Genomic DNA, 26,833 nt, shown 5'->3' with positions numbered 1-26,833 from the left:
TAACTTTCTGTACTTTATTACAGTGAAACTAACTTTGAATTTCATTACCTTGTATTTTAATTTAAAACTTCTAATTAGCCACCTGCGTGCACTATTTTAATATGATTTTGCCATATAATAATTCTTGTAAAAACGCGAAGGTTTCATATAAAAATGGATGTGATAGACATATTAAATATTAAAGTTTGGAGTAAAGTAGGGGAGACTGGGTACAGGTGTACTAGAGTATATAGGTACAGTTGTCATAACATCTAAACTAAACTATATATATGATCCGAAAGAGAAAGATGAAGTATGTTTGTTCGAACAAGTTTCCTAGGTGTCAGCGTCCTACATTAATATGATCAAGAGACCTATTTTTTTAAAAAAGCCAAAGTAAGTGTTTTTGTAATGAGCCAAAGTAATTTTTTTCAATAATAAGAGTTACTTGTATACAGATATATCTGTTTGTTATTTTGCCATAAGTTGAACATTAGAAGTTTTTTTACCAAAATTCGTTTCTGCATAGATAATTTACACATAAGTAGGACATAACATATAATACGTTAGTTCAAAATATAATTTATCTCTTATAATTTTAGCTGTGATTATATATCTTTTTGAGATTGGGAATTTTAAAGTTTTATCTGATCGTTAAAGTGGCAGATAAACCTGTTGTTTACTTTTTATTTTTCAACAAAACCGGTTGGCTTAAGAACACTCGGAACACTCCATAGGTGCATTTGTTGCAAAATTCCTTTTAGCGGTTTTCTCTGGCGATGTTAGTACGTGCTTTCGGCTTGACATACGAGCTTTCCGCTTCTGTAAAAGCCAAAATATATATGGCTTGTCGTTTATTACATATTGTGTTTATATTTGAGAGCTGAACGTTCTTACTTTAGACCGATGACCTACTATTTCTCACTACAGTAAAACGAAGTTCATCGAAATAATATATATTTTGCTCCAAATAATAAGAGAATTATGATCATTAACTGAAATACTGAGAAAAGTTTCAGTTATAATTCAAGGTTTAAGTTTTCGTTGCCAAAGACTTTTTTAGAGACAAATTTCGTATGGTTTGTCGTCTAGTACGTATTGTGTTTATATCTGAGAGCTAAACGTTCTTAGTTTAGACCGATGATGTAGTATTTCTCACTATAGTACATCGAAATTTATTACTAGGTATAACATAAGGTAAATTATTATTATTAACTAAAATATTAGGGCAGTTTTAGATACTTATAAATCTTTTTGGTGGTTTTCAAAGTCAATATTTTTATTTAACAAACTAGTTCATGAGCATAATTTTTATTGAATATTTATATTAGTTTCTTCGCTAGTCGACCAAAGGCTTCTATAAAATTACAGTTAATATTTTAATAGTATCAATAATTTTTGAAACTCTAATAAAAACTCAAAATTTAAAAAATGAGAGTGGCACAAGTTGCGGTTTTGTATTTAATATAGTCAACTTTACAGAATATAGGTTTCTATTAATCATTTAATACAATATTTTAATACATATATGATAACAATATTAATACTTTTAGAATATATATCCAATTTTTTCTCTGGTATTTAGACAAATTCACTCATGAAATTTCAATTACTAGTAAATATTAAATCGCAAAAATGAGATTAAAACCAGAACTAATTAAACCTATTTTCGTAAGTCAATAATTATTTAGAATGTTGGTTAACAGTAAAAATAAATAAATTACTTGCATAAAAGCTCCGTTCGATTTTTACCAAAAATTAGTTCCATTCATGTTTTTCGAACATTTTTTAAGTTTTCAAAATTGGTTCAAGATTTTTAGCGAGAATATGGACAACTTTTTTTGCAGTTTTCTCCACACATACACACTCATACCGTTGCCAATTTTGGTTTCAAACAATTCAAAATAACTTCAGAAACGACTTGAAAACATATAATTAGAAAATAGAATTTTCTGGAAAAACATGTATTACTTTTTTGGAAACATTACCATATATTGACTTATTTTGAATTTAAGAAATAAAGTTTAAGAAATCCATATGAGTTGTATTAATAACTAAAATCGTCTAGAAATTTAAACTAACTAGTTGAAAGTGGCATTTAACCTTAAGGCAAGTTGCATGAACTTCCCAAAAAGTGTAAGAATTGACTTAATAAATCTAAATTGAAATTTAGATATTTAGATAAAATTTTAAACTGTTTATTTCAAAAATAAAGTTATCGCTATCAATTAGATTTATAAATTGCGATTTAGAATATTTTTAGCAAACACATTTAAATTGATTGTAATTATATTAATTATATTGCATTATTTGCAATTACATTGCACATTATAGTCCTTGTATGCCCCCTAAAATTGTAGCTTTTCATTTTAAATTTTAATGAATTGATAATGTTTGCCTCATCACATCATAAAAGCAACTTTTGACACAATTTTCTTGAACTTTGATGAAGTTTTAACATCAAACTATTTGTTGTAAAGCCGTCATACATTTTAGTATGATTCATAGAACTGTGATATTATTGCCAAACAAGGATTATAAAAATCGACAATTTTTTTTAACAGTTAATTTCAAGAAAACGGCTCGGTAGATTTATACCTAAAACTAATCAGTATCATTCCCAACCAATATCTTTCGAAAGGGTTTTGATTTTTTAAAATCAATTCAGATTTGACAGCTAAAACGTGAAAAAAAATTTACTTATCTGCTATTTACAAAAGAAACGGCTTTGCTGATCATCGCGCAAAATTGATAAACGTTAGTCCTCATCGAGATACATCGAAAGGCCTTTAAATCCTTGAAATCGTTTTTGAGAAAACGTCGATTTACGGCAAAATCTATTAACACACACATACACACATACTTTTTCTAAATTTGGTTTCATTCGATTCAGAATGGCTTGAAACGTCCAGAAAACATTATTAGGGAGTCAGATTTTTTGATGAGAACATAAAATTCTCCTTCGGGGAGTTAATAAATATATTTATATTAACTTATTTGAATGATTAAAAAACATTTGATTGGTACTAACAAAGCAAAAATTTTATACATAATTTATGTATAACAAAGTAACGTATAAATTTATTACATAACCTAGAAAAATAGGTTCTGTTACAAGCATATCAAATTAAGAAATGTGATTTAGATCTATCATATTTTGAAGTTTTTACTACAGTTTGATCCTGTGAAATGTTCTTAATTGTAAAGAAGTAAGTTTCTCAATCTTAATATTAATGAATTGAGGTTTATATAGATATTTTGGAATAAACCACATATTTAACATTCGACACTTGTAGTACAACAGCGACAGTATAGTACATATTTATAATCGGTTAATCCGTGTTCTCCAAATCGTTGCCCGAAAATTGTAACCGCACACTCATACATTAATTTTTTCTAAGGCATGCTAAAATGTTCAGAAAGCTTTGAAACGTAAAAATGTATAAAAAATCGTTTCGAAACATTTATTTTATTCGAAAACAAGTCGTTTTAACAAGTATGTTCTACTTGTGAGTGCCAGCTGAGTAGCTCCATAGCAGATTTTTCATCAAAACCTTTTCATTTGCTGAAACAATGAATCGCAACACTCTCTCACAATAAGCTCTTTTCGTTAATCCGAGCGATTACTAAATAAGACCGTCATCCCTCTGAATTCGTTTCGCCCTGTATCCTTTTCACACTTTTATCATAGACTTTAATCATCCTTTCGTCACATGTAAGACACTTGAACAAAGTGCCCTAAGACTCGCCCTTAGCACGTAATAAGATAACGGTTATTTTCCGTTAAGACTCAACGGAATCGTAATTTAATCAATTATATCCGCAGTCTATCCAAGTCTTAAGCTCCGTATGCGAATTTCGGGGGCTGTTCAGAGATGTAAGAGACGGTTTTGTTACGACTTCATTCTTAGGAGACGAAAACGAGCCTGAATAGACTGAATACAATATTGTTTGTGTGCGTGGAGTAGGACTCTTAATGAGTGATGTGGTGTCCGTAGTTTTCGAATTCAAATATGGTCCTACGATGTAAATTTTATCTTTGAAACAAGTGGAGTAGAGAGGGGCACAAAGGTCCAATATGACTTTGAGTAGTTATATAGTTAAAACAAAACCAATTATATCATAAAAAATGACATATGCCAAACAAAGGCCAAACTGATTATGTTCAGTAAAACTCGCAGCTAATACATCATAGTAGAAATGTGTTTTTAACTTCCGTTGGGTAAGTTATAGTAATCGCAAAAAAATCGAAAATGAAAATTTTTATATATCTTTACGTTTCAAAGGTTTCTGAATATTTGGCATACCTTAGAAAAAATGGATGTATGCGGGTGTGTGTATGTGTGTGTGTGCGGATACAAATTGTCGTCGACGATTTAGGGAACACCGATTAACCGATTTGAATAATTCAGAAAACATTCGATTCGTATTGATAAGGAGACGTGCTGATTAGTTTTTGGAGAAGGCAGGTCTACCCGTTCCGAAGATACGTGGCAAGTAGTGCCAAAAACGGTATCTCAGTTTTTAAGAGAGCGGAGCGTCCGATTTTAATAATTCAAAAAACATTTTATTTGTATTGACAAGATGAAAAACTGATTAAATTTTTGGGAGGGCAGGTCCAGCGGTTATAGACTCTCAATAAAAGTTAGTCAAAAAATGTCATTTGGCGGCCAAAAATGTTAATTGAACATATGCACATCAAATTATCAGATATTTTATAGAGATTTTGATAATGTGTACACATTTTGTGTAATTTTTTTGGGTTACGTACCAAGATTTTTAATTACGGTACGGAAAGTTCTAGCTATTTGCCTTAAGGCACGAAGCCATGCACCGCACTAGTTTTACTATTTTTTCAAAAATATGTAATCTAGTCCTTTTTGCTACATAAGCGGGCAAACAGGTCCAATGTCTTATTTTAACTTTGAAAGAATTTTACAAAATAATAGCTACATTATTGAACTATTGTTAGGAAATTTTTAACTTTACTGGTTTTTGAGATATCGCTAGTGGTTAATTTTAGCCGTGGTTTTTTATGCCCCGCTCTACCGTATTATAGAAATTGTTTTGTAAACCACTGATTATTAGAGTACAATATAGATTACAAAGTTATTCTAATTTCGTGTGTTGAAAAATTTAGTCGACACATTCTTTTTTAATAATAGTAAAATTCTATTAATAATAAATTATGCAAGTAAAATCAATTGAGATTGATAATTTTTTACGCAAACTTTTTCAACTAATGTTTATCTGTACGTTAGAATAATTCTTTTTGAAATTGTCCAAGCATCGCTATACCCGGTGGTATATATGCATTTTTTATACTTATTATGGTTTATGCATGTTAAAATTGAATTTATTTCACAATAATATATTGTGAAATCATCGAATATGATTTTATAATATAAAAATATTATAAGTGCATTAGAATGAAAAAACATTTTTTTATCTTCCCGAAATAAAAGTTTGTTTTCGCCAGAAATCCGGTTTAGTAATTTTATGTGTTCTTGATGTATCTAGACATTTCAAATTGTTTGAAAACAAAATTGCAAAAAGTATGTGTATATGTGTATGTATGTGAGCCAAAATTTGTTTTTTAGTCGACGATTATTCAAAAACTATTCAAAATTTGACTCATATTGATTAGATTTTGGACGGTTCAGGAGCCTCTTTATAATCAGCAGATTGGTGCAAACTTTTTCAAATATGTTTTTGCCAAGAATTTTGAACCGATTTTGTAAATTCAAAAACTGTTCCGAAAATTTCATTTGGAAATTGGGCTAATAATTATTTAGCAAAAATAGTTTAATGACAAAGTTTTCTATAATCGAAATCATCTTCGAATATTGTAGACCTACAAAAATTGGTTTAATTTTAAAAAATAATTAGAATTTGAAATAATAGGGAGAGTCAAAATTTCACGAAATTATATTTCAGTTTTTGAAAGTTAATAAACTCATTCAATATTAAGTAGGTTAATTATTTACACATATTGGAAGAAAGAGCGTGAAACTTGTCTTAAGGCAAAATGTAATTGTAAATTGTTGAAGCAACCACATAAACAACAAATATTATTGATTATACAAAATTGACTCTTCCTATATATAAATCTGAATTAATAATTTTCAACATCACTAAATTGATATGTCGAGCAAGTATATAATATCGCGTTATTAGGTTGACAACCGCGCTAATGTCTTGTCTCTATATGAAACGCCTAATATCCCCTGAGAACGAAGTTGGGCGTTCAACTCCTTATAATCTATATCAAATTGAGTGAGAAAACGCGATGCCTAAAAGACCGAATCTTATTACCACAATCATCCCCTTAGGTTAAATAATTAGAAAATTTGTGTCTATACAAATTTGAGCATGGTAAGGGTAAGCTTTATTCACGATAGAATATGGAATACTTTCAATTGAGATACAACACCCACTTATATGCACATATATACACATATTACAATTCCATTAATACTACCATGCTTGATACCATTTTCCACATAATCCGCCACTTTACCCCAGTACCTTGAAACATATTGGATGGTATTACTAATTATAATAATAAACAACTACCTCATGATAGTTGTTTCCCTTTGACACTAGTTATTAAATTGAATATTCTATATTATAAATTTGACTGTTAAACAAGTATTTCCTTCACTTTTTTGCAGTTTTTAAATGATTTATTTGATTTATACACTAAAAAAAGTATTTAACAAACGCTCTAAACGTATGCAGCTACTTATTGTTAGTATTATTTGTAAACAATTTATTTTTTCCTATTTTAAAAACTGGATAAGTAAGTATATGAAAAACTTATATATGTATATATACCATATATATATATATATATATATATATATATATATATATATATATATATATATATATATATATATCTACTTCTACAACGAAGTTGTTTGTAGTGAAAACTATGCCAAAATTTTATGAACACGATATAAAGTATTCATTGTATTTACTAACACCGAAATAACATTCCAGCTGAAATATTAATTAATCCAATTATTTAGAGTAGATCGTGCGAGGCCAACATAGGCCAATGGCATGTGACGACTTTTGACAAATTATTGTAATTGAAAATTGTTTTAAATATTTTTTTGTGGAACCATCCGTATATGCTATTAGATTATTAACAAATAATTTGATTAACAAAGAAAATTGATAAAAGTGTTGAAAATACATTCAATAAATAAAGAAATTTTAAAACGATTTATATGAGAATACTATTGAGTTTAAAGTATGTAATTATTTTAAAAAATCTCATAAAATAAAAAGATAATAAAATAAATAAAAACTAGAGGTGCACGGCATCGTGCCTTAAAACAAATTATTAAAAAAAGTTTGCAAAACTCGGAAAAAACTAGGTTTTTGGGAAATTTTGGAATTTTTGAAAACAATTGACTTTTTTGAAAATTTGATATTTTTATATTTTGATTTTTTTTGTATTTTAATTTATTTTGAAAATTTTGAATTTTTTTTGAGCAATCGCACTGCATAAATTTATACCCGCACGAACACAGCCATACACACAAACACACACATACATTTTTTCTAAGGTATACCAGAATTTTTCAAAACCTTTCATTTTAGATTTTTTGCGATTACTATAACTTACCCTACGAGAAGTTAAAATTGATGTATTTATTTTTAATAAATATTAAGGTGTTATACAAAAAATATGATAAATGACTAACATATTGTGAATTTCTTATAATACATCATGGTTAAAAAAACGTATTTCTTTCTTGGTATCAATTTGATTAAATTTCAAAAATCATATACCACTATTAATTCATGTTAAAAAAATTAAGTTTTGTAGTTTCACCCTTCGATATACTTTTATATTTGGTAAATTTATTTTATTATTGAGTAATTTTTTTTCCTATTCCCGTTTTATTTTGTACACATTTCCATACCCAACATTATTTCGTGCTGACCGTGCAGACTTGTTTTCGCTTGATTATAAATGTAAATTTTAATGCTATCGGTTCGTTTGGTATATAATATTATTATTTCGACGTATTTCAATCATTTGTTATTGATTTTCCATGAATTCAGTTCCACTGCGAAACCATACTTTGACTTTGTTTTCATAACTGGTTTCCACAGCTGCAAAGTATTTCTAGTATTGACATTAAAGTTTTAATTCACTAATAGAGTGATAGGAAATTTGAAAGAGATTAATTTAGTGCAGAATTAACCATATTTATAATAACTAGTGCCTATTAATTTGTTTCAAAGTTCAAAATTTTGCACATATATCAGGAATTTATTGGCAATTGATCAAGTTTTAAATTGTGTGGAATTTTTCTGAAACATGTTTCATGCAAAGGCAGATATTGCAGTCATCTTTTAAAACAATCATTTGTAATTATTGTGATCAATTGAATTATTTTCACTAAATTTTGAGGAATTTTTCACTATGTAAAATTACATCATTCCCATGAAGAAAGAGTGTGCGTAAGGTTCGCATGCGATTGAATGAAAAAATATTTTCTATTTTAATATTTTAAAACTTACGTTTACTTTACGGAATCAAGACTCGTACTACAATGTAACTTTAAAATATTTATTTATCTATGCCGATTTCCTTGTTGATATCGGTACGCATACAACGTTGATGCCGGTACGCATACGACAGATCTCTATTCACAAACACGATAATAAATCACAATCGACCCCTATAGAAATGATATCATCGAGAGCGCGAAACGTATAAATGGCACTTGACTCGGCCGTAACGCACTTCCCTTGCATCTGTACGGATTTACACCCTCGTCGCGCCTAAAGAAGTTTTACTTAAAAAACTACTAATCTATAATTTTTTAAATTTTAAAAATTTGTTCATCTATAATCACGATTTAAATATGACAAAAAACCCTATGTATATTCATAAAAAAATCGAATCTGATTTCAAACACAATAATTGCGAAATTACCATTGCCAAATATTATCGTATACAATCACCTATGAAATTCAACCCGTACATTTATTTTCACAACAGTGGGCGTTAACCAATAAATTTGATGTAAAAACATATATAGAATTCCAAGTTGATGAAACCCGAGCTTTTTAATGAAGTACTTATTATTTCAGCAGAGTAATATTATTGCTATCACATTACGCGCGCTGTGATGTTTTTAACATTCATTTCATTTCAGTATGATCGCCGAACCAGTGGCGTTACCTTTTAATACTCGAATTAAATTAATGAAATTAATTTGGTTTGTTTATTAAAATCATTAGCCTGCAAATTTAACAGGGTGATTAAATGCACTTATGTTATTAAACAGATTTGTGCGTAATGTATTTAGTTTTACGCCGCTAATGTATCGCAATATTTTTGTATTGTATTCTGTATTGTGTTTTCTATTGTGAATGCTATTGCTGAATGATTTTCAATAAAAGTTGACATATTGTTATGACAAAGCTATAGACAGCAGATTTATATATTTTATTGAAAAATTCGAATGTTCTAATCTATCTAAAAACGTATTTTGTCCAAAATTAAATATATATAAATCCATAGGTCAATGGAATTTATATACCATAAAATAAAACTTCGGACTGTAATCGACCTTCTCATTTACTAAATACCATTAAAATTTACATTTACACGCCATAAATTAAGACTTTTGTTTAATTTATTTTATCAAAAATTTTGATTTTTACTTTTATTTATTTCACTACAACTTATTGCTGCAAATCATGAACGAAGGAAGGCTGACCGATAGTCATAGTAAATTTATTGATTTTTGAAATACTATTTCGATTTTAACATCTGATCTTGGTTCTGAAATAATGGTGAGAGGGAATTCTGGTGTTGTAAAACATCAGGTTATGCAAATAGTAAAATTAGCACTTCGTCCAGAATTTTTGAACAGAGCAGAACAGAAGAAAATATCTGAATGCAGGTAATTGAAAGAAAGGTAAACTGGGTACGGTTGTGCCAGGGTATGCTAGTGATAGTCTTTATGAATAAACCATACTGATTTTGAGATAAGGTCCAACGAAAGAAGGATAAAGTATATTTAGGAAGGAAGGAAGGAAGTTGTTCGAACAAGTTTCCATTATTGCATTGGGTCAGTGCCCTACATTAACAAGATTTGTAAACCATTTGATTTAAAGAGTCAAAAGAAAGTTTTCATGTTCGATTTTTTTTAATTATAACTGTTATTTTTGTATAGATCATTTTGTGTACTATTTTGCTAGAAGTTGAACATTAGTAGTTAATTACCAGCAATTAGTTTTTGCATAGATAATTTAGTTCAGTCCTAACAATAATTTGTTTTCAAAAGTATTTGTGAGACCGATTCTGATAAACTTTGTAGATGCGGTTGTTACACTTGTATTTCTTGTCCTTTTCTGGTAGAAATTAATCAAAATAAAAAAATCGAACTTAACTAAGACAAATTACAAAACAGAAACAAAAAGGAAAATTTAATACAAGAGAAAAAAGATTTCTAGAAGGTTTTTGTTAACTTTGTTTGAACAATTATGATATGTTATTTATTGTTATATTATATTCATAAGCATTGTTAGAATGATTATGTTGTGTTGTGTTACTTTTTATTATTATTAGTGATAATAAAAGTTGTTATGAACTATTTTGGTGCTTATACCTGTTATTTTTAACCTACTTTTATGCCTGTCACAGCCGTCCTGGGGGTCTGGCCGGTTTGTTTATTAGTTAGTATATTATTTTTTTGTATGATTTAATTTTATGACTAATCACAATAGACACTTGAAAACAGTATTGTAGTATTTCCACGTAGACAATTTAAAAAAAATATTTTATGTGTATAGTATTTTTATATTGTTTTTATTATAAAGTCATAATAATTCATGCTTAATTCAAATTTAAATAATTTAATATGAGCAGTTGTATAGAAAAAGTAACAGTACTGTAAATTAAAATTTAGGTTGCAGTAAAGTTGTTCCTGGAAAATGTAGCTTGATTAAATACATACAAATTTTGGAAGTGATGACAATGAAAACATGTTTTAGAATTTAATAAAATAGGGCCTTGAGAAACTAATACTAAATTAACCATTTTATTTTTTTTGAAATATCTTTTATTATTTTAACTTATTCTATGTAATGAAATAATGTTGTTCTGTATTATGTAATTTTGTGTTATTAATTTATTGTTATTAATTATATATTATACTACATATTGTAATTTATCCATATTATATTGACATACAGACAGACAAAAGTATTTATTACAATAATTCGTATACATTTTATATTATTTTTCAAACAATCTAGCCGTGGGTATTTTAATCCATATTATACGTATAATAACTGTATTTTTAAGTCCTCTTGGAAATATTCTGTGGGGTATAAGTTTAAAATAAATAAATGAATGAATAAATACTTTTGAAAATCTAGATTTGTCGTTTAATTATTAAGAAAGACGAAGTTGAAAATCTGTAACTTTCATCTGTGAAAGTTAGTTTCGCCCAAGCATAAAGTAGTCCATATTGGTATAAAACTGGTGATAGTATAAGCATAAATATATTTTAATTAAGAATTTAATGAAATTTAATTTCAAAATTATAATTATTAAAATTATTTCAAGTATCGGCTGCACTGAGCACATCTCAGTTTTTAGCGATACAGAGTTCCGCCTTGGCTGCCGTCGGCAGACGTAATGCACACTTTTATTAGATTTGTTTCGCGTACAATTCCGCACAATGATGCGATGGAAAAACTAACCGGGAGAGCACGAGCGAGCACTGCCACTTTTCATTCCGGAAAACTCGGCCCCGGGCAACGAATTACACGGAAAGCTTCGGAGAAGACGCGGAAATGTCATGCACTGAATTAAATGTACCGAGACAACGGATGATTTGATTTGGGTAAGGGATTATATTATATACGCAGTCTACACACAAACACACACACACACATATATATATATATATATATATAATAGGGTCCTTACAATGGACATTTTCGAATTTCCTTGCTCCCACGGGCTCAAATGGTTCCAAATTGAAAAAACACACTTCTCTGAAAGTTTTAGCTCTTAATATCAACTTTTAGATAGTGCGAAATTCAATCAAACTTCGTATGGAAATAGCATGAAAAAAATTTTGAAAATTAAAAAATTTTAGGCATAACTTACTAAACTTTGCGACAAATCAATTGAAAGTGAAAATTCGTGTCATTTTTTATTAAAAATTCGACGCTCGGCAAAATTTTTGAAATTTTTTTCATGCTATTTCCATACAAAACTTGATTGAATTGCACTCTATCTAAAAGACAATATTAAGTGGTAAAACATTCAGAGAATGGTATTTTATCAATTTGGAACCATTTGAGCCCTTGGGAGCAAGGAAATTCGAAAATGTCTACCCTAATATATATTTACACTGTGTCCCAAGTTTTGACGTCGAGCAACAGGGTGATAGTATGGACCTTAACTTTTCCGAAAAAAATTACCTTACGTTGTTTGGAAATTACAAGCATTTAAGTGGAACCTAGAGCTTTGGAGAAATTATAACCATTTTTCGATTTTGTCATGAATTTTGTTCTTTAAAACTACAGAATCGTAACCGTGAATAACATTTCAAGGACCACAGTAAAAAAAACCCGCACTGGCCCTTTCACGAATTAAGACTTTTTGTTGAACCATAATTTTTTATTCAATATAAATTACAAGCTGTCAGTATAGACATTTAGTAATTGTGCTGATAAAATAAAATTGATTTTGTTATAAGGCTACCCAGTAGTAGATCTTATACTTGTAAAGCTATAGCAAGTTATTTTAAGGCGTATTTTCTACATTTAATTATAGGATTAAAGAAAACAAAACAAAAGAGATATTTTACCATATATATATATTTTTTTTTTTTTTTTTTTTTAATTTTTATTTTCAATAGCAATCAGAATACATAACTATTCTATGAGCTATTTGGCTTATGTCATTCACTCACACACATACACACACACTTGTAAACACACATATAAATTTATCGGATCAATATTACAATCATATTCAGAGAATCACTTCAATAAATGATTCAATTATTCTGTTTATATAAGGTTGTGGTAGTTCTATGGTTCCTCCATATTATCTTCGGGCAGCTTCTTCTTCAGTCTTCTTGAAGTTGATGTCTCAAGAAGCTGAGTGACTATATTGTTTGAATGATGTTGTAGTTTTTGAAAGTGTTTTATACTGTTGATACCATATATTTGAATTTTTTAAAATCGGTCGACTTTGAGAGGTCCTCCATTAAAAAAAATACTACAGTGTGCTGGCAAGTTTCATCAAAAGTTGGTGCATTCAATCAGGATAATAAAATGGTAAAATACTCAATAATTTTATTATAGAAAAATTTCGAGTAAACAAATAAAAACCGAAAAATGGTCTCATAATTGCTACCGCACTCGTATCTTTTTCGCATAAGTTATTGGTAGAACTTAAAAATGAAGAAAGATTAGTGAATGTATCTTCTATGATTAAGCAAAACAAATGCTGATGCAACTCTTACTAAAATCACCATAAAAATCATTTTGAATATTTATTATAATAAACAAATGTTTTTTTTCTATGTGACTTGCATTCCAATAAATCTAAATTAAACTAGGCCAAAAAAAAATTATTCATTATTTCATTAATTTTACTAATCAGTAATGATTCCACAAGCTTTTTTGGCAGCTAAGTAAAGATGTTTTATTATAATGATAATATTATCATAAAGATTGTAAACGGGCAAGATTGACTGACAAAATTTAAGAAAATATTTTCTTTTATGATCAAAGATATTACCCCAAACGTATACACAAGCTTATAACGGTTCTAAATATAAATTTAATTCCACCGTGACATCTTCAGCCTAATTATCTATTTAAGTGATTCCTGTAATCCGTTCATTTCATCACATTTGTTAATAAATCTTTTCACAGACACTTTGTATTAATCCCAAGTCCTTTGATTGACATTCTAAAGGTGGATTTGTATATAATTTACTTCCGACGTCAATCAAAAGGGCCTTTATTTGCCTTGATTTCGTTAATGTATAATTTATGAAATATCTTATAAGTTTTGATGGGTTATAAATATCTAAATATCAAAATAATTATTTTGTAATTAATACTATATATATATATATATATATATATATATATATATATATATTAAATGTTAAATATGAACAATACAACACTTAGATTCTTACAAACGTTTCGAGATCATGGTATGCCTCATCTTCAGAGTAAGTATAAAAAATTACTTATATACTACACATTCTTTAATATTTTATTTAAATTTCATTTAATGTTTGCAAATACAAAAAACACCAACTATCACTTGCAGAGCTTGAGAGAGTACTAAAACATGTTACACATACAGAAATATTTTAAACAAATCTTAAGTATCAAGATAAACTGAGGGCACTCGTTTTTAGTTAGACAAGAAGAAACTAGATAAAATTTACTACAATTTTATGCCAACAGTTGCATACTGTCTGATAGAAATGTTTCGAATAAAATGACTTTGTATTTGATTTTTTATGCTTTAGTAATAAATAGAAAATTCGGGATATTTTTTACTTTTTGTCAAATAATTCAGAAACTTTGTACGAGTGTACTCTTTCTTAGTTAGATAAGAAAAAACTGGATACAATTTACTACAATTCCATGCCAACAGTTGCGTACTGTTCGATAGAAATGTTTTAAAAAAACGACTTTGAATTTGATTTTTCATTCTTTAGTAATAAATAGAAAATTCTGGACATTTTTTTTTACTTTTTGTCGAATAACTCACAAACTTTATATTAGGGCACTCTCTTTTAAATAGATGAGAAGAAACTAGATAAAATTGACTACAATTTCAATTGCATACTGTCCGCTATAAATATTTTGAATAAAACAAGTTTAAATTCGATTTGTCATTCCACTAATAGATTTCTCAACCTGTCAAATTAAAAATAAACGAATATAACCTTCCTTAAAATATTTCCTCTATCCTCTCGATGCTGTTTCTTTTTCATAGCAGACAATGACCTAAACTTTACTGTTTTTGTTTTCCGTCGATGGCACCCGTAAGCCGTCTTAAGTTGTAGGACACTCGAGATCCGATAATTGACAATGATATACGAGCATGTTGCCACTTGAAAGTTTCCCGCAAAACGATAGGGGCCCCGATAACGGTAAAACGAGGATAAGAGGATAACTCGTCTGTTTATTATCGATATAAACTAATCGAGAATCGCTAACCTGTAACCCGAGGTGATCGATAAACAGACATGCGATAGCGAACGGGATATGTTTCATCGGCGAAAACTATAATGGAAGAATATAGCTGAAGGTAGTGAAACTTATTGATATCAGTATCTGATTGGAATCACTTTGACCGAAGACTGAAGAATAAAAATTCTTGAGATAAACTAGTTGCAAGCAGCATTTTGCCTTATTGTTTACTTATCTGTCTGTACACCTATTTACCTGCCTACCTGCCTAATAGTTTGCCTCTCTATCAGTCTACCTTTCTACCATTTCACAAGTTTACTTATCTTCCTGTTTACCTCTCTACTTGTCTATCTGTTTATCTATTTATCTGTCGACCAATTTACCTGCCTACCAGCGTATATTATCAATACTAACTGTTTACCAGTATATCTATTTACCTTTCTACCATTTTAGCAGTTTGTCTGTCAACCTATCTCCTTTTTTACTATTTTACCTGATTACCTGTTTAGCTATCTAATTATCTACCTTTTTGCCAATAATTTTATTCGGATATGATTAAAAATATAAATGGTTTATAAATATCAAATTTGACAAACAATTGTCATTTGTTTCTGCATCTCTGAAATCGTTGGACAACACTTAGTAAAAATTAAATCGATTCTTTATTCAGTCAACACAAAATATATTTAATGATTTATTGACGAATATTATTTTATTCTATCAAATCGGATGCTCCAATCTATCGAAAACAGAATTCTCATTTTTTTCACTTTTTACCCGCATCTGCTAAACAACTGAGCCTGCCTTCTTTAAAAACTACTCAGCACATCTCCCCATCAATAGGATTCAAATATTTTTTTTTTATTCTTCCTTATCAGTTGAACCTCTCTCGAAATCGTAATTGTATTCTACATACCTACATATACACACATACATTCATTTTTTCTGAGGTATGTTAAAATGTTCAGAAACTTTTGAAACGTGACTATATGCATTTTTTTTCATTTTTGCTATGACTATAACTTATTCTACAAGAAGTAAATATTAATTATCAAAATGCCAAATATTTTAATCATTAAAAGCACATAAATAATTTTAATTCTATTACTCACAGTACATCTGCACAGCCACAGTAGCAGACATCGGTGGAACCAGATTTGTATTCGATGCTTGACAGGTGTAAGTCACCCCATGGTCTTGTCTCGTCAATGATCTAACAAGTAAGGTGTTTGCGCGCACCTGGGGAAAATTCGGAAATCCATCACTGGAATCCGTTGATTCTACCAGAGTCTCGCTACGCCACCATCTCACTGAAGGCCTTGGTTTACCTAGAAAAATAATTTGTTTGGAATTTTATGAAACAACACGTTAAGATTAATATCCAGGTTTTATAATAGGTATTTTCTCTAAAAACCGACAAGTTTTAAGCGGATGTTTACATAGATTTAGGTATCTGGATGTTATAAAAATATAAGCCAAAGTTTATATATCATAAGTCGACACTTAGAGCTTATCTCTGACGATTTAAATTTATAGATTCAATGTATTTATTTACGACAAATTGAAGCAACAAAATATTAAAAAAAGTTTGTTTTCACGAATGCGCAGCACCTAGAACTTGCAAGAATTGAATCACATAATAGATTTTTTTATTTATACCTTTTATTTATAAATATTTATTTTTGACAAATTTTTAGGATAAAATCACTCTTCCGGTAAAGTTAATTTAGTAATTTAATTAGGTTTAACATCTCACATTCAATAGTAGTTAACAAGTCAACAAGGTCATTTTTATTTTAATAATATTTTAACAATTAAAAATCATAATATTTCATGCAATTGAGTACAAGATATACTACCAAAATATATACATATTCCAACAATCATATAATGAAGAATAAAACTATTATTTATGCTGATATGATTTTTTACAACAAGAGTTCTTTATAAATGAACTCCCATTTATCGTATAATAACCCCAAAATGTAGAGCGAGTTTACATCCACAAAATATTTAGAAAATTTTACGGAGTGACGTACGATGAGATCCATTTGTAAACGGCGACTTTATTTTCTCCTAGCAATTTGTTTGCCAGTCGCAGACCCTGACATTCGGTCATCCCTGACATCTGTCAAGGCGGGGGTAAGCGCTAAAGTATTCTGAAATGTCTAACTCACACCGCAAGAGACACCATGCATATGCCAGCAGGAACGGAGTGATTCTTTGAAAATAATTTCATTTTATTTACATGTAACGATTAATCGTGAAATAAATCTAATATTAAATTACCCATTGTAGAAGGTAGATATATCCAAAAATGATTTGTTTTAACTCTTAAAAATATGTGATGGATACCTATTAGTTTATCGGCCTTCTACGTAAAATCGCCAAATACAGATTTTGATATAGTTTTTAATGTTATTTATACCTCGACCAAATCACAAGTTTATAGTACTACGAATGCAATAATATGTTAAATATAAACATATATACAACTGAATTATATATAATTAACACCTCAATTCCATTTTACATTGTTTTGTCGGAAATGATTTATATATTTAAAAAATGTTGATTCTCGGTATATTATTCAATTTATAATAATAATTATTTAACATTACTGTAATATTCCTGGTGATAATAAATCATATATTACAAATCAAAAATACAAATGATATAGAATTATATTTAAGTCAAGAGTATATTATAATGCGGCTCTGGTAAGAAAAGTCTTGAAAGTAAAACATAAAAATAGACGTAAAGAATGAAAAAATAACTCAGCTTATATCGCCATCAAGTTGTCCGACAGGATGACTGAATATTCTTGACTTGGCTGCCACATGTCTATGCAAAACAGTTTATATCCATGGAGAATTTCATTTTGCATTGCTCGCCACGCTTACGTTCCTTTATTTATTAATGGCATGAAAATTTCTAGGGATGTCTGATAGCGTTCTTATTTTATTTGTTTAGTTGTATCGATATTTTAAACGTTTACAGCAATTTAACATTTCTATTATTTGTATAATTTACAAATAATTTATTGAATTTTTTGTACCATGTTGATTTATAAATGTATTGGCGTCTCCACCGTAAAACAAAAACCAAGAGATATTAATTTTTTGTAGAAGTGTATAGAACTAGTTTATAAATAATATACACATTGAACACGTACTTAAAATAAAATAGATTTTTTTAGGTTATAATTACCTCCAGAGACCATGCATGTTAATTTCATATCAGCACCTTCTTCATATGGTCCAACAAATTTGGTGACATCTCGTCCTTTGTCATCGAAAATAATAGGTCTCATTGGCACAACTGCAAAATAATAAAAATATTACTTTTTAGCAAAAATATTGTTTATATAAAATAATAAATAAAACAATTAATAATAAGTATTTGTTAAAAACATGATATATACAATTTGATAAAACAAAGCGCTGCAACAAAAATATTATTGGAAGTTTGATATGTGTGACTGATATAATTTATATATTATTCATATAACTTGTAACATAATATTAGATTACTTTTTTACCATTATCGTAGATTACTTAATATCATGATATAAATGTGGAATTATATAAATAAAACTGAATTCATATGGCAACTATATCAATAAGATTAATATAATTTTCAAACCACCAGAGTGAATATTTTTTTCGAAGGCTTAATAACATTTCTATAGAAGTACCAAAATCAGTATTAGGTATAATACAACAATATTATATATTCTATAATACGTTTTGTGAAGAATAGTAAAAGCCATTGAAAGAAACCTTATCCCGTGGTACTACAGGGACACTTAACTCTCCAAAGGGTATATGATAACATAAATACGTTGAATTTTATTGACATATAAAGCAATTTCATGGCAATCGGAGACCCACATCACAATCTATGACAAATTCAATAAGCTAATAATATTTCGTCATATTATTCCTTTGGAAAAAGGTTAAAACCTCTTGCAATTTTCTTGGAGGTCATCAAGTTTTCTTTTCACAAGAAAATCTCCCATTTAGGTGAATGTAATACTGGCTTATAGAAGAAGAGCTGGGATGTAAAAGAATGAAATAAATGTCTTCATAATTATTTTTGTAAAATGTAATCAAATGAATGTAACAAATATCTTCATGAAGATTTTAAACTGTTTTAACAAGTTCATTCATAAAATTTTATTAGAAGATGATATATGAAACGACATATATTGACAAACATAATACAAAACTTTTATAATATCCAACATAAACTATTTTCATTTAACATATAACTTTCAATTTGTTCAGATATGAGATTTAACATTTAAATAAAACCAAATTACAAACAGTTGATCACGTGAGTATTTATAAATAAATTTTTTATTTACAAGTAAATGTAGACCATTTGTGCCGGTATAAATCGTGATTGATGGAAACTTAAAGGAAGACGTCTTGAAGGAAGAAATTTTGAAGAGATTTTGCTTACCAAAGAATATTCCAGAGATAAATTTATTGCCAGGAATTTTTTGCTGACAGTGTAATATGAACCTAAAAAGTATAAAAATCGGTTCTGATTTATTTCTGACAGTTGAATGACTGTTCATTTGAGCGCGCGCAATCTAATAAATGCGGCAAATAAAGTCCGGAAACAAGGCAGAAATTAAGAAGTTCTTTAAGTCGTCGCTTGCAACCGAGTAATTAGATTAGAACGAAAAGTTATGAATTTTCTTTACAGCGCCAAAGTTTAGTTCTATATTTAGTCCGCGTCTTAACAACTGTGATAATTTTCGTATTCAAAGTTATTCATTTCATTGCCGGATGAAAATTTCAACCCGAGGTTATGCTTAATACAGATTGAAAGCAAGTTATTGACATAAATAATAATAAAGAAAACGTTTTTCTTTCTTTCTTTGATAAATTTCAAAATTTAGATTAGTTGGTATTAGTATTTTGCCTTGAGGCAAGTTACATGAACTTTCCAATATGTGCAAATAATCGACTTAATCAATAAAAAATAAATTAATTTATAAGTGATTCTTTACACATAATTGAAAACCAATTAACACGTTAACTCGGAGTATTTTCTGAAAGCAAATTTTCAAAAATTAACAATTTTTATAATTTAACCAGTTTCCGCGGAACTTGAATGGTTTAGTATGTTCATTAAGACCAAGTACTCTATCGTTATACCAAGTAAATCGTCTAATTTTACTACTACTCATTTTCTCAAACTTTGATGAATTTTTAAAATGAAACTACTTGTCTTAAGGCCTTAATATTTCAGTAAGTTCTATAAGACCATGATATATATCGCCAAAAAAGTTCCATAAAAATCGGCTTAAATTTTTTTTCCACGGTTAATAACAAAAACGGCTCGATAACTTTTCATCTAAAACTAATCAGTATCATTCCCAAATAATATCTTTGAAACAGTTTTTGATGTATTAAAATCGATTCGGTTATTACAAATACATCATAAATAAAGCTATTAACCACATGGCGCTGAGTATGAAAAACATATTAGTTTTTAAAAGTTTTAATATAAGACCTCATTTTAAAATTATGTGTACACATAAAAATATTTTTCTTCCATAATACGACTTGGTAAAGTCTGGTGTACCCAATCTTAATACTAGACTACGGAGAAAGGTTTATCCACTGGGAGCAACCCTTATGAAGATTAATGCAAGATATCTCGCCTAGCATGGATTCATCCCCCTGATACGAGGCGATGAAACAAAACCGTAGAGAGATCAGTTTCGAAAAGAGATGATAAATAATATATTCAAAATAATTTATGTTTGAAATTAATAGTTATTAAGATTAAAGTATGAAGACGATGAAAGCAAACTCAACTAATTTATATAATGGATTCTATGAAACTGCATTGCATTGATTAAATAATGAAGATATTATTTCATAAAATCTCTTTGAAATTATAAATTAAATGGTCGATCTTTTTGCCTACTGAAAGGAAAAAGGTTAGTCATTCAAAGAAAATTTGACACCAAATTTTTGAAAAATATAAAAAAAATAGTTCTACAATAATGAAATAGCAAGGAATCTTACTGAACATAATTAGTTATTTGTCATGTGTTATTTGTTTTTATGTAGTTGGTTTGTTGTTTACAGAATAATTCCTTACATCAAATTGGACCTTTACACCCCGTCCTACCCTGTATATATATATCATATGAATACAATTATTATTTTATTGGCATGATAGAAAATCGTTACAAGACCTTTCCCAAACCGAGATGAACGCAGAGATGAGACAGCGCATAGAAATTAATGATAGTTTAATATTATTTTGACGTGATCCAAAATTGTCGGATCAAAACGGTTGGAAAACTTCAAACGGCAAAATTTGAATTATGCCTACGTGCAATTAGTTTGAAATGTGTCAGAACTTGAATGAAAATTTGATATATGAACCACATATGACATGTAGATGATGCAAAATATTGTAATTATTCAGGAATATATGATTTGTAAATCTAGAATAGATACAGAAAGTAATAATTTAGTACGTAATACGATATTTACAGATATACTTATTTCTATGGAATCTATGGAATAAGTATTCTAATTGATGCAAATTGTGTGATTCTTAAATTTTACATCTTTTTATAGAATTATCGAAGGAGAAGTTCATGTTGTCACTGAAAAATCCGATTTGCTAGGTAATGTGTTCTCTGGACATTTTAATTTTAAGTCATTCTAAATTATCAGTAAATAATTAAAACCTAAGACTGACATGATTTTTGCTAGTGCATTTTACTCACAATCACTTGAGTCTTGAGTGTGAGCAAAATGCTTTAGCCGTTATCGTGTTATTTTTAGATTTTTATTTTTTTACTCGATTTTTCTTTAATAATAAAATTATTAAGTACCTTATCATTTTACAAATCTGAATAAACGTGCCAACTTTTGATAGAATTTACCAACACACTTTAATGCATTTTTTTGAAAAAAAAGAGCCTCTCATTTTTTTAACTCAGTTTTGTTTAGTAATCAGAAATACATAAAGATTCCTATGAGCTAAATTGACAATGTTCTAAAAATTTTATTCACAGTCGAAAATAATAACCATTGACCACCGGAAAATGACCATAATTCCACCAAAGCTCTAATTTTGTCATTAAAAGCTTACAATTTACAAATAAACTATGTTTAACTTCTCGTAGGGTATTTATAGTGATGGGCCAAAAACCAAAAATGAAAATTTTTGCATATCTTTACGTTTCAAAGGTTTCTGAACATTTTGGTGTACCTCAGAAAAAATATATGTGCGTGTTTTTTGTATGTCCGTATTTTTTTGTCCACGTTTTTGGGCACAGGAATCAACCGATTTTAATGGTTCAAAAAATATTCGATTCCTATTGATAGGAAGATGTGATTAGTTTTTCACAAAGGCAGGTCCAGCCGTTTCGGAGATGCGGAGCAAAAAGTGCAGAAAATAGAAATCGAGTTGTTGAGAGAACAGAGCATCCGATTTGAATGATCTGAAAAACATTCAATTTGTAATGATTGGGAGAAGTGCTGATTAGTTTTTCGCAAAGGTAGGCCCAGATATTTCGAAGGTACAAAACTAAATGTACTATAAATGTCAGTTTATGAGATAAGTAAGCATCTGATTTAAATGATTCAAAAAACTTTTTGCTTGTGTTGGCAAATAATTGCTTTTATGAGGGAAAAAATGATTTAATTATAATATTTTTTCAAAAAAAATAAATAATTTCAACTTTGCTATACAGTATATATAATTCTTATAAATATCAGACAATGCTCTTCATTTTAATTTTGATTGATTAACTTTTCTGTAAATATTATACATTACACAGTATTTATTAACATAACATTTTTTTATGGTAGCAATTTGCCATGCAGCACTAGTTTTTTCTGATATTTTTCTGGATAGTTAAGATCAATACTATCACTCCATTTCGGCTTGACGTTAATTTCTGAAACACCATTATTTCGAGAATATAACAATATGCTCTCTTGGTTTGGTAAATATAACCGTAGCATGTATCTAATTCAGCTCATTCTGGTACAGAGTCAGTCTGACACCATATAGCATCGATGTCAATTTCACGTATGTCAATGACATTCCATCTAAAATTGGCATGTTTGAGCAGTGCCATTTGAGAAAACTGAAAACACATCATAATGAGCCCTCTGAGATCATCTCACGTCACAGGCATGCTTTTGAAATAGAACATTCATCATACACATGTCCATGGGTATATTTCAATATTCTTTTTCACTTTAGCTCCAAGTAATATGATATATATCTTGTGTATGTGTGTGTGTCTACGTAGCGTTAGGCGCACGTGTTCCATTATTCCATTTCTGGCAACTTTGCTCGCTATTTCCGCAGCCGACTCCGGCGAAGTGATAACATAATTTATTAACTCCGGCAAGTTGCCGTATGGAATAAACTTCTGTTCAGATAGAAGCTATCTTCAGTCGGACGTATGTGTGTATGGAAATTTAAATATGGATTATTGCTCATGCCCACAGAGAAATATCATATTTATATAAGATACTCTTGGCCAAGGAGAAATGGAACTTGTAAGTGGAAAAATACTTAATGAATAAACATTACTAATTATTGAGATGTCTAGCACATACATATTTGCTATTTGTACTGTCATCTTGTATTCATTGATGTCATGTTATGATGATTTTCAGTGGTAATATCTCTCGATACGCCGCAAAACCGAGGTTCCTAATTTTTGATTGCCTCAGGTTTCTAGTCATTCTAGTGACAATATGTGTGAGTGTATTTTTGTGTATGTGAGAAGAAATTAAACAGTTTGTAAACGTTTTTTCAAAAATGATTCCACACATATAAAAAATTTAGAAGCGTTTTGATGAAACACGATAAGGACTCTCCATAATTAGTTCTGCAAAATAAACGGCTGAGCTGATTTTTAATAATTAGCAGAAAAGTGCATATTTCTTTCTATTTTCAATAATAAAGAATCGATTTTGACAATTCAAAAATTGATTGATATTTATCGTGCTGATAAGTTTATGGTAACGATAGGTACGACCGTTCTTTCATGATCAATTTTTAATTTTTATCGACGATTTTAATGAAACCTTGTATATCAGTAAAGTTTAGGGTCTTATCTAATACGTGATTTTAGGGGGTTAATCTAATCTAGAGACATGAATTTTAATCGCCTTTTGAAAGAACAAAAAAAAAAAACAGACAATATTTTTACTATATATTTATTTAACATCCAGAAGGATGAGGTATTGTAATAGTCCATTAATCGAAATTAAAATTTTTCACATTTCTTCACGTTTTGAAGATTTCTGAACATTTTGGCATACCTCATTTTTTCGGCTCAACCGATCAACCGATTTCGCTCAACGGATCAACCGGTTTGATGATTAAAAAAACATTAAATTCCTATTGATAGAGAGATGTGTTGATTAGTTTTTGGCAAAGGCAGGCCCAGCCGTTTCGGAGATACGGGGCAAAGAGTGCAGAAAATAGAAATCAAGTTTTTGAGAGAACAAAACTTACGATTTGAATGATCTAGAAAACATTCAATTCGTAATGACCGGGAGAAGTTGTGATAAAATTTGGGAAAAGCAGGTTCAGTTGTTTTGGAGATACCAAACTAAATGTGCAAAAAATGACAGTTTTTGAAAAAAATAATGTATTTGAAAAAATATTTGAATGATTCAAAGAACCTTCTGCATGTGTTGGCAAAACGATTACTTTTGAGATTTTTTTTTAATTTTAAAACATTTTTTTTTATTTTCCAATCATTTTTTTTGAATACCGAAAATATATCTAATTTTTATTTTTTTTAGCTAAAGTTCGAAAAAGCTCACTAATATACTTAAAATAAATAGTTTCAACTTTGCAATTCAATTTATATAATTCTTATAAATAAATAAATGTCATTTTCTATATTACTTTTGAATGTTGAAGAATATATAATTTTTTTTTTCTAAATTTTGAAAAATAATTCATGTAGTTTGATTTAGTGAAAGTAGTAGTTACTATAGTAGTACTAACAACCAATTAATTTTAAAAATTAATTAAAGATTGTAATAATAATTCGAGTAAAAATTTTATAGTGACAAATCTCAATTTTTATTCATTGTGCCGATTATATACATATATCATTAATTGTTGCAACTAGCTTTAATGAAAAATGCCACTTACAACTAGTTTCATATCATTTAGTATTACTTTTTAAACAGGCTAACTAGCTCTAAGATTGTATAAACAAGTTAGTTTTGTTAAGTAATTAATAATAAGTTAGAATTTGCATCAGCTATAATGATAATGCTAGTCTGAGCTTCAAAGTTACACTTTTATAATTAATGGGATATAAATTGTGTAATTAGATTATCGTTCGTGGACTAAGTTTTAAGATGCGCTAATTAGAAATATGATAAAATTTGTTGCATATAAAATTGTTAATTATTTTTGTTTTTTTATAATATTTTTAGAAATACCTGTAAAATCTAAACGATAAATTATTAAAAATTTGTACTTTGTAAGAGATCCTTCAACAAAATTATAGCATTTCTTTATATAATAAGAAAAAAAAAAGACAATAAACAAATGCATCAACTCTACTCCATCTATATATCAAAAGTGCTAATTTTTAATTCATAACAGATTGAATCATGTTAATATGCATTTTATTCAAATTTATTTTATTAATTCAGTATATGCATTCTGCTATAATTATATATTGAATATTTTATACTATATTAATATACTGAAAATTTACCGCCAATTTATTATTAAATAATAAATCGTCAAGTAATTATTATAAATCAACATAAACCAAAATTTCATTTTGTGATATTTGTTGATTAATCGAGTACCTACTTTGCAGTAGGCTGAGTGGAATATGAAATAATTTTAATAATACAACAATATAAATAATTTTAATAATACAAAATGTGATAGAGAATATATAATTATTATCATATGTATATATATATATATATATATATATATAAATAATATGTAAAATTTAAAGATTATTTACAGAATTAGTTTTTTATCGACGATTCTAAATTTAAGCAATGACAAATTTTATATAAATCTTACAATTTTCATATAAAAAAATAAAATACAAATATTGAAATTCTTAAAAGAATATTTCAAATTATTATGCAGTCACAGCAAAAACATAAAAGCAATATGAAGAAAAAAAGACGAAATAAATATGAATATTCTAGCTCCATAAGAGACGCAGATATTTTTAGCTCAGGATAACGTGGTATTAGAAAAATGAAAACACGTTAAGCTCTATTGAAAAAGTAATTACATACTTGTCGTGCTTGTATTTTAATAGCATCGAGCACGCAAATGTACAATTTATCAAAATATGATTTACCTCTGTTAATATTACATACCGTGATTTTCGTATACATATAAGAATAATGTAGCCGGTTTGACAAAATTGCGAAATATAAAGCTACAAATAAAAAATCGGTATATTGTTTGCTTAGTTTTGTATGAACCATTTGTTAGAATGTATTATGAATTAATTGCTTATAACGGAAAGAGTATATTTTTTGCATTATTTTTTATCAAAATAATATATTATTTATAAATATCTTTTCTACCAACCATTTCCCTGTCGTGAAAGCATGTC

The 26,833-nt window shown here is 28.5% G+C and overlaps 1 protein-coding gene across 1 annotated transcript in view; it reads right to left on the bottom strand.

Annotated features, from left to right (window-relative positions):
• The window catches only part of LOC113386217 (synaptogenesis protein syg-2), a 252,518-nt gene that overhangs the window by 105,647 nt on the left and 120,038 nt on the right, over nt 1–26,833 (bottom strand). The window contains exons 5-6 of the mRNA XM_026624011.1: nt 18,415–18,525; nt 16,317–16,532 (exon numbers count right to left, since the gene is read on the bottom strand). Of these exons, the coding sequence (XP_026479796.1) occupies nt 16,317–16,532; nt 18,415–18,525 (327 nt within the window). The remainder of the gene's footprint in view (nt 1–16,316; nt 16,533–18,414; nt 18,526–26,833) is intronic.

This window comes from Ctenocephalides felis, unplaced genomic scaffold, assembly GCF_003426905.1.
Source record: "Ctenocephalides felis isolate EL2017-DRISC unplaced genomic scaffold, ASM342690v1 CF-g0.4_SCAFFOLD_03571, whole genome shotgun sequence".
Taxonomy (NCBI): Eukaryota; Metazoa; Arthropoda; class Insecta; order Siphonaptera; family Pulicidae; genus Ctenocephalides; species Ctenocephalides felis.
The sequence above is the reverse complement of the archived record's forward strand: the minus strand, read 5'-3'. Positions and strand labels throughout refer to the sequence as shown.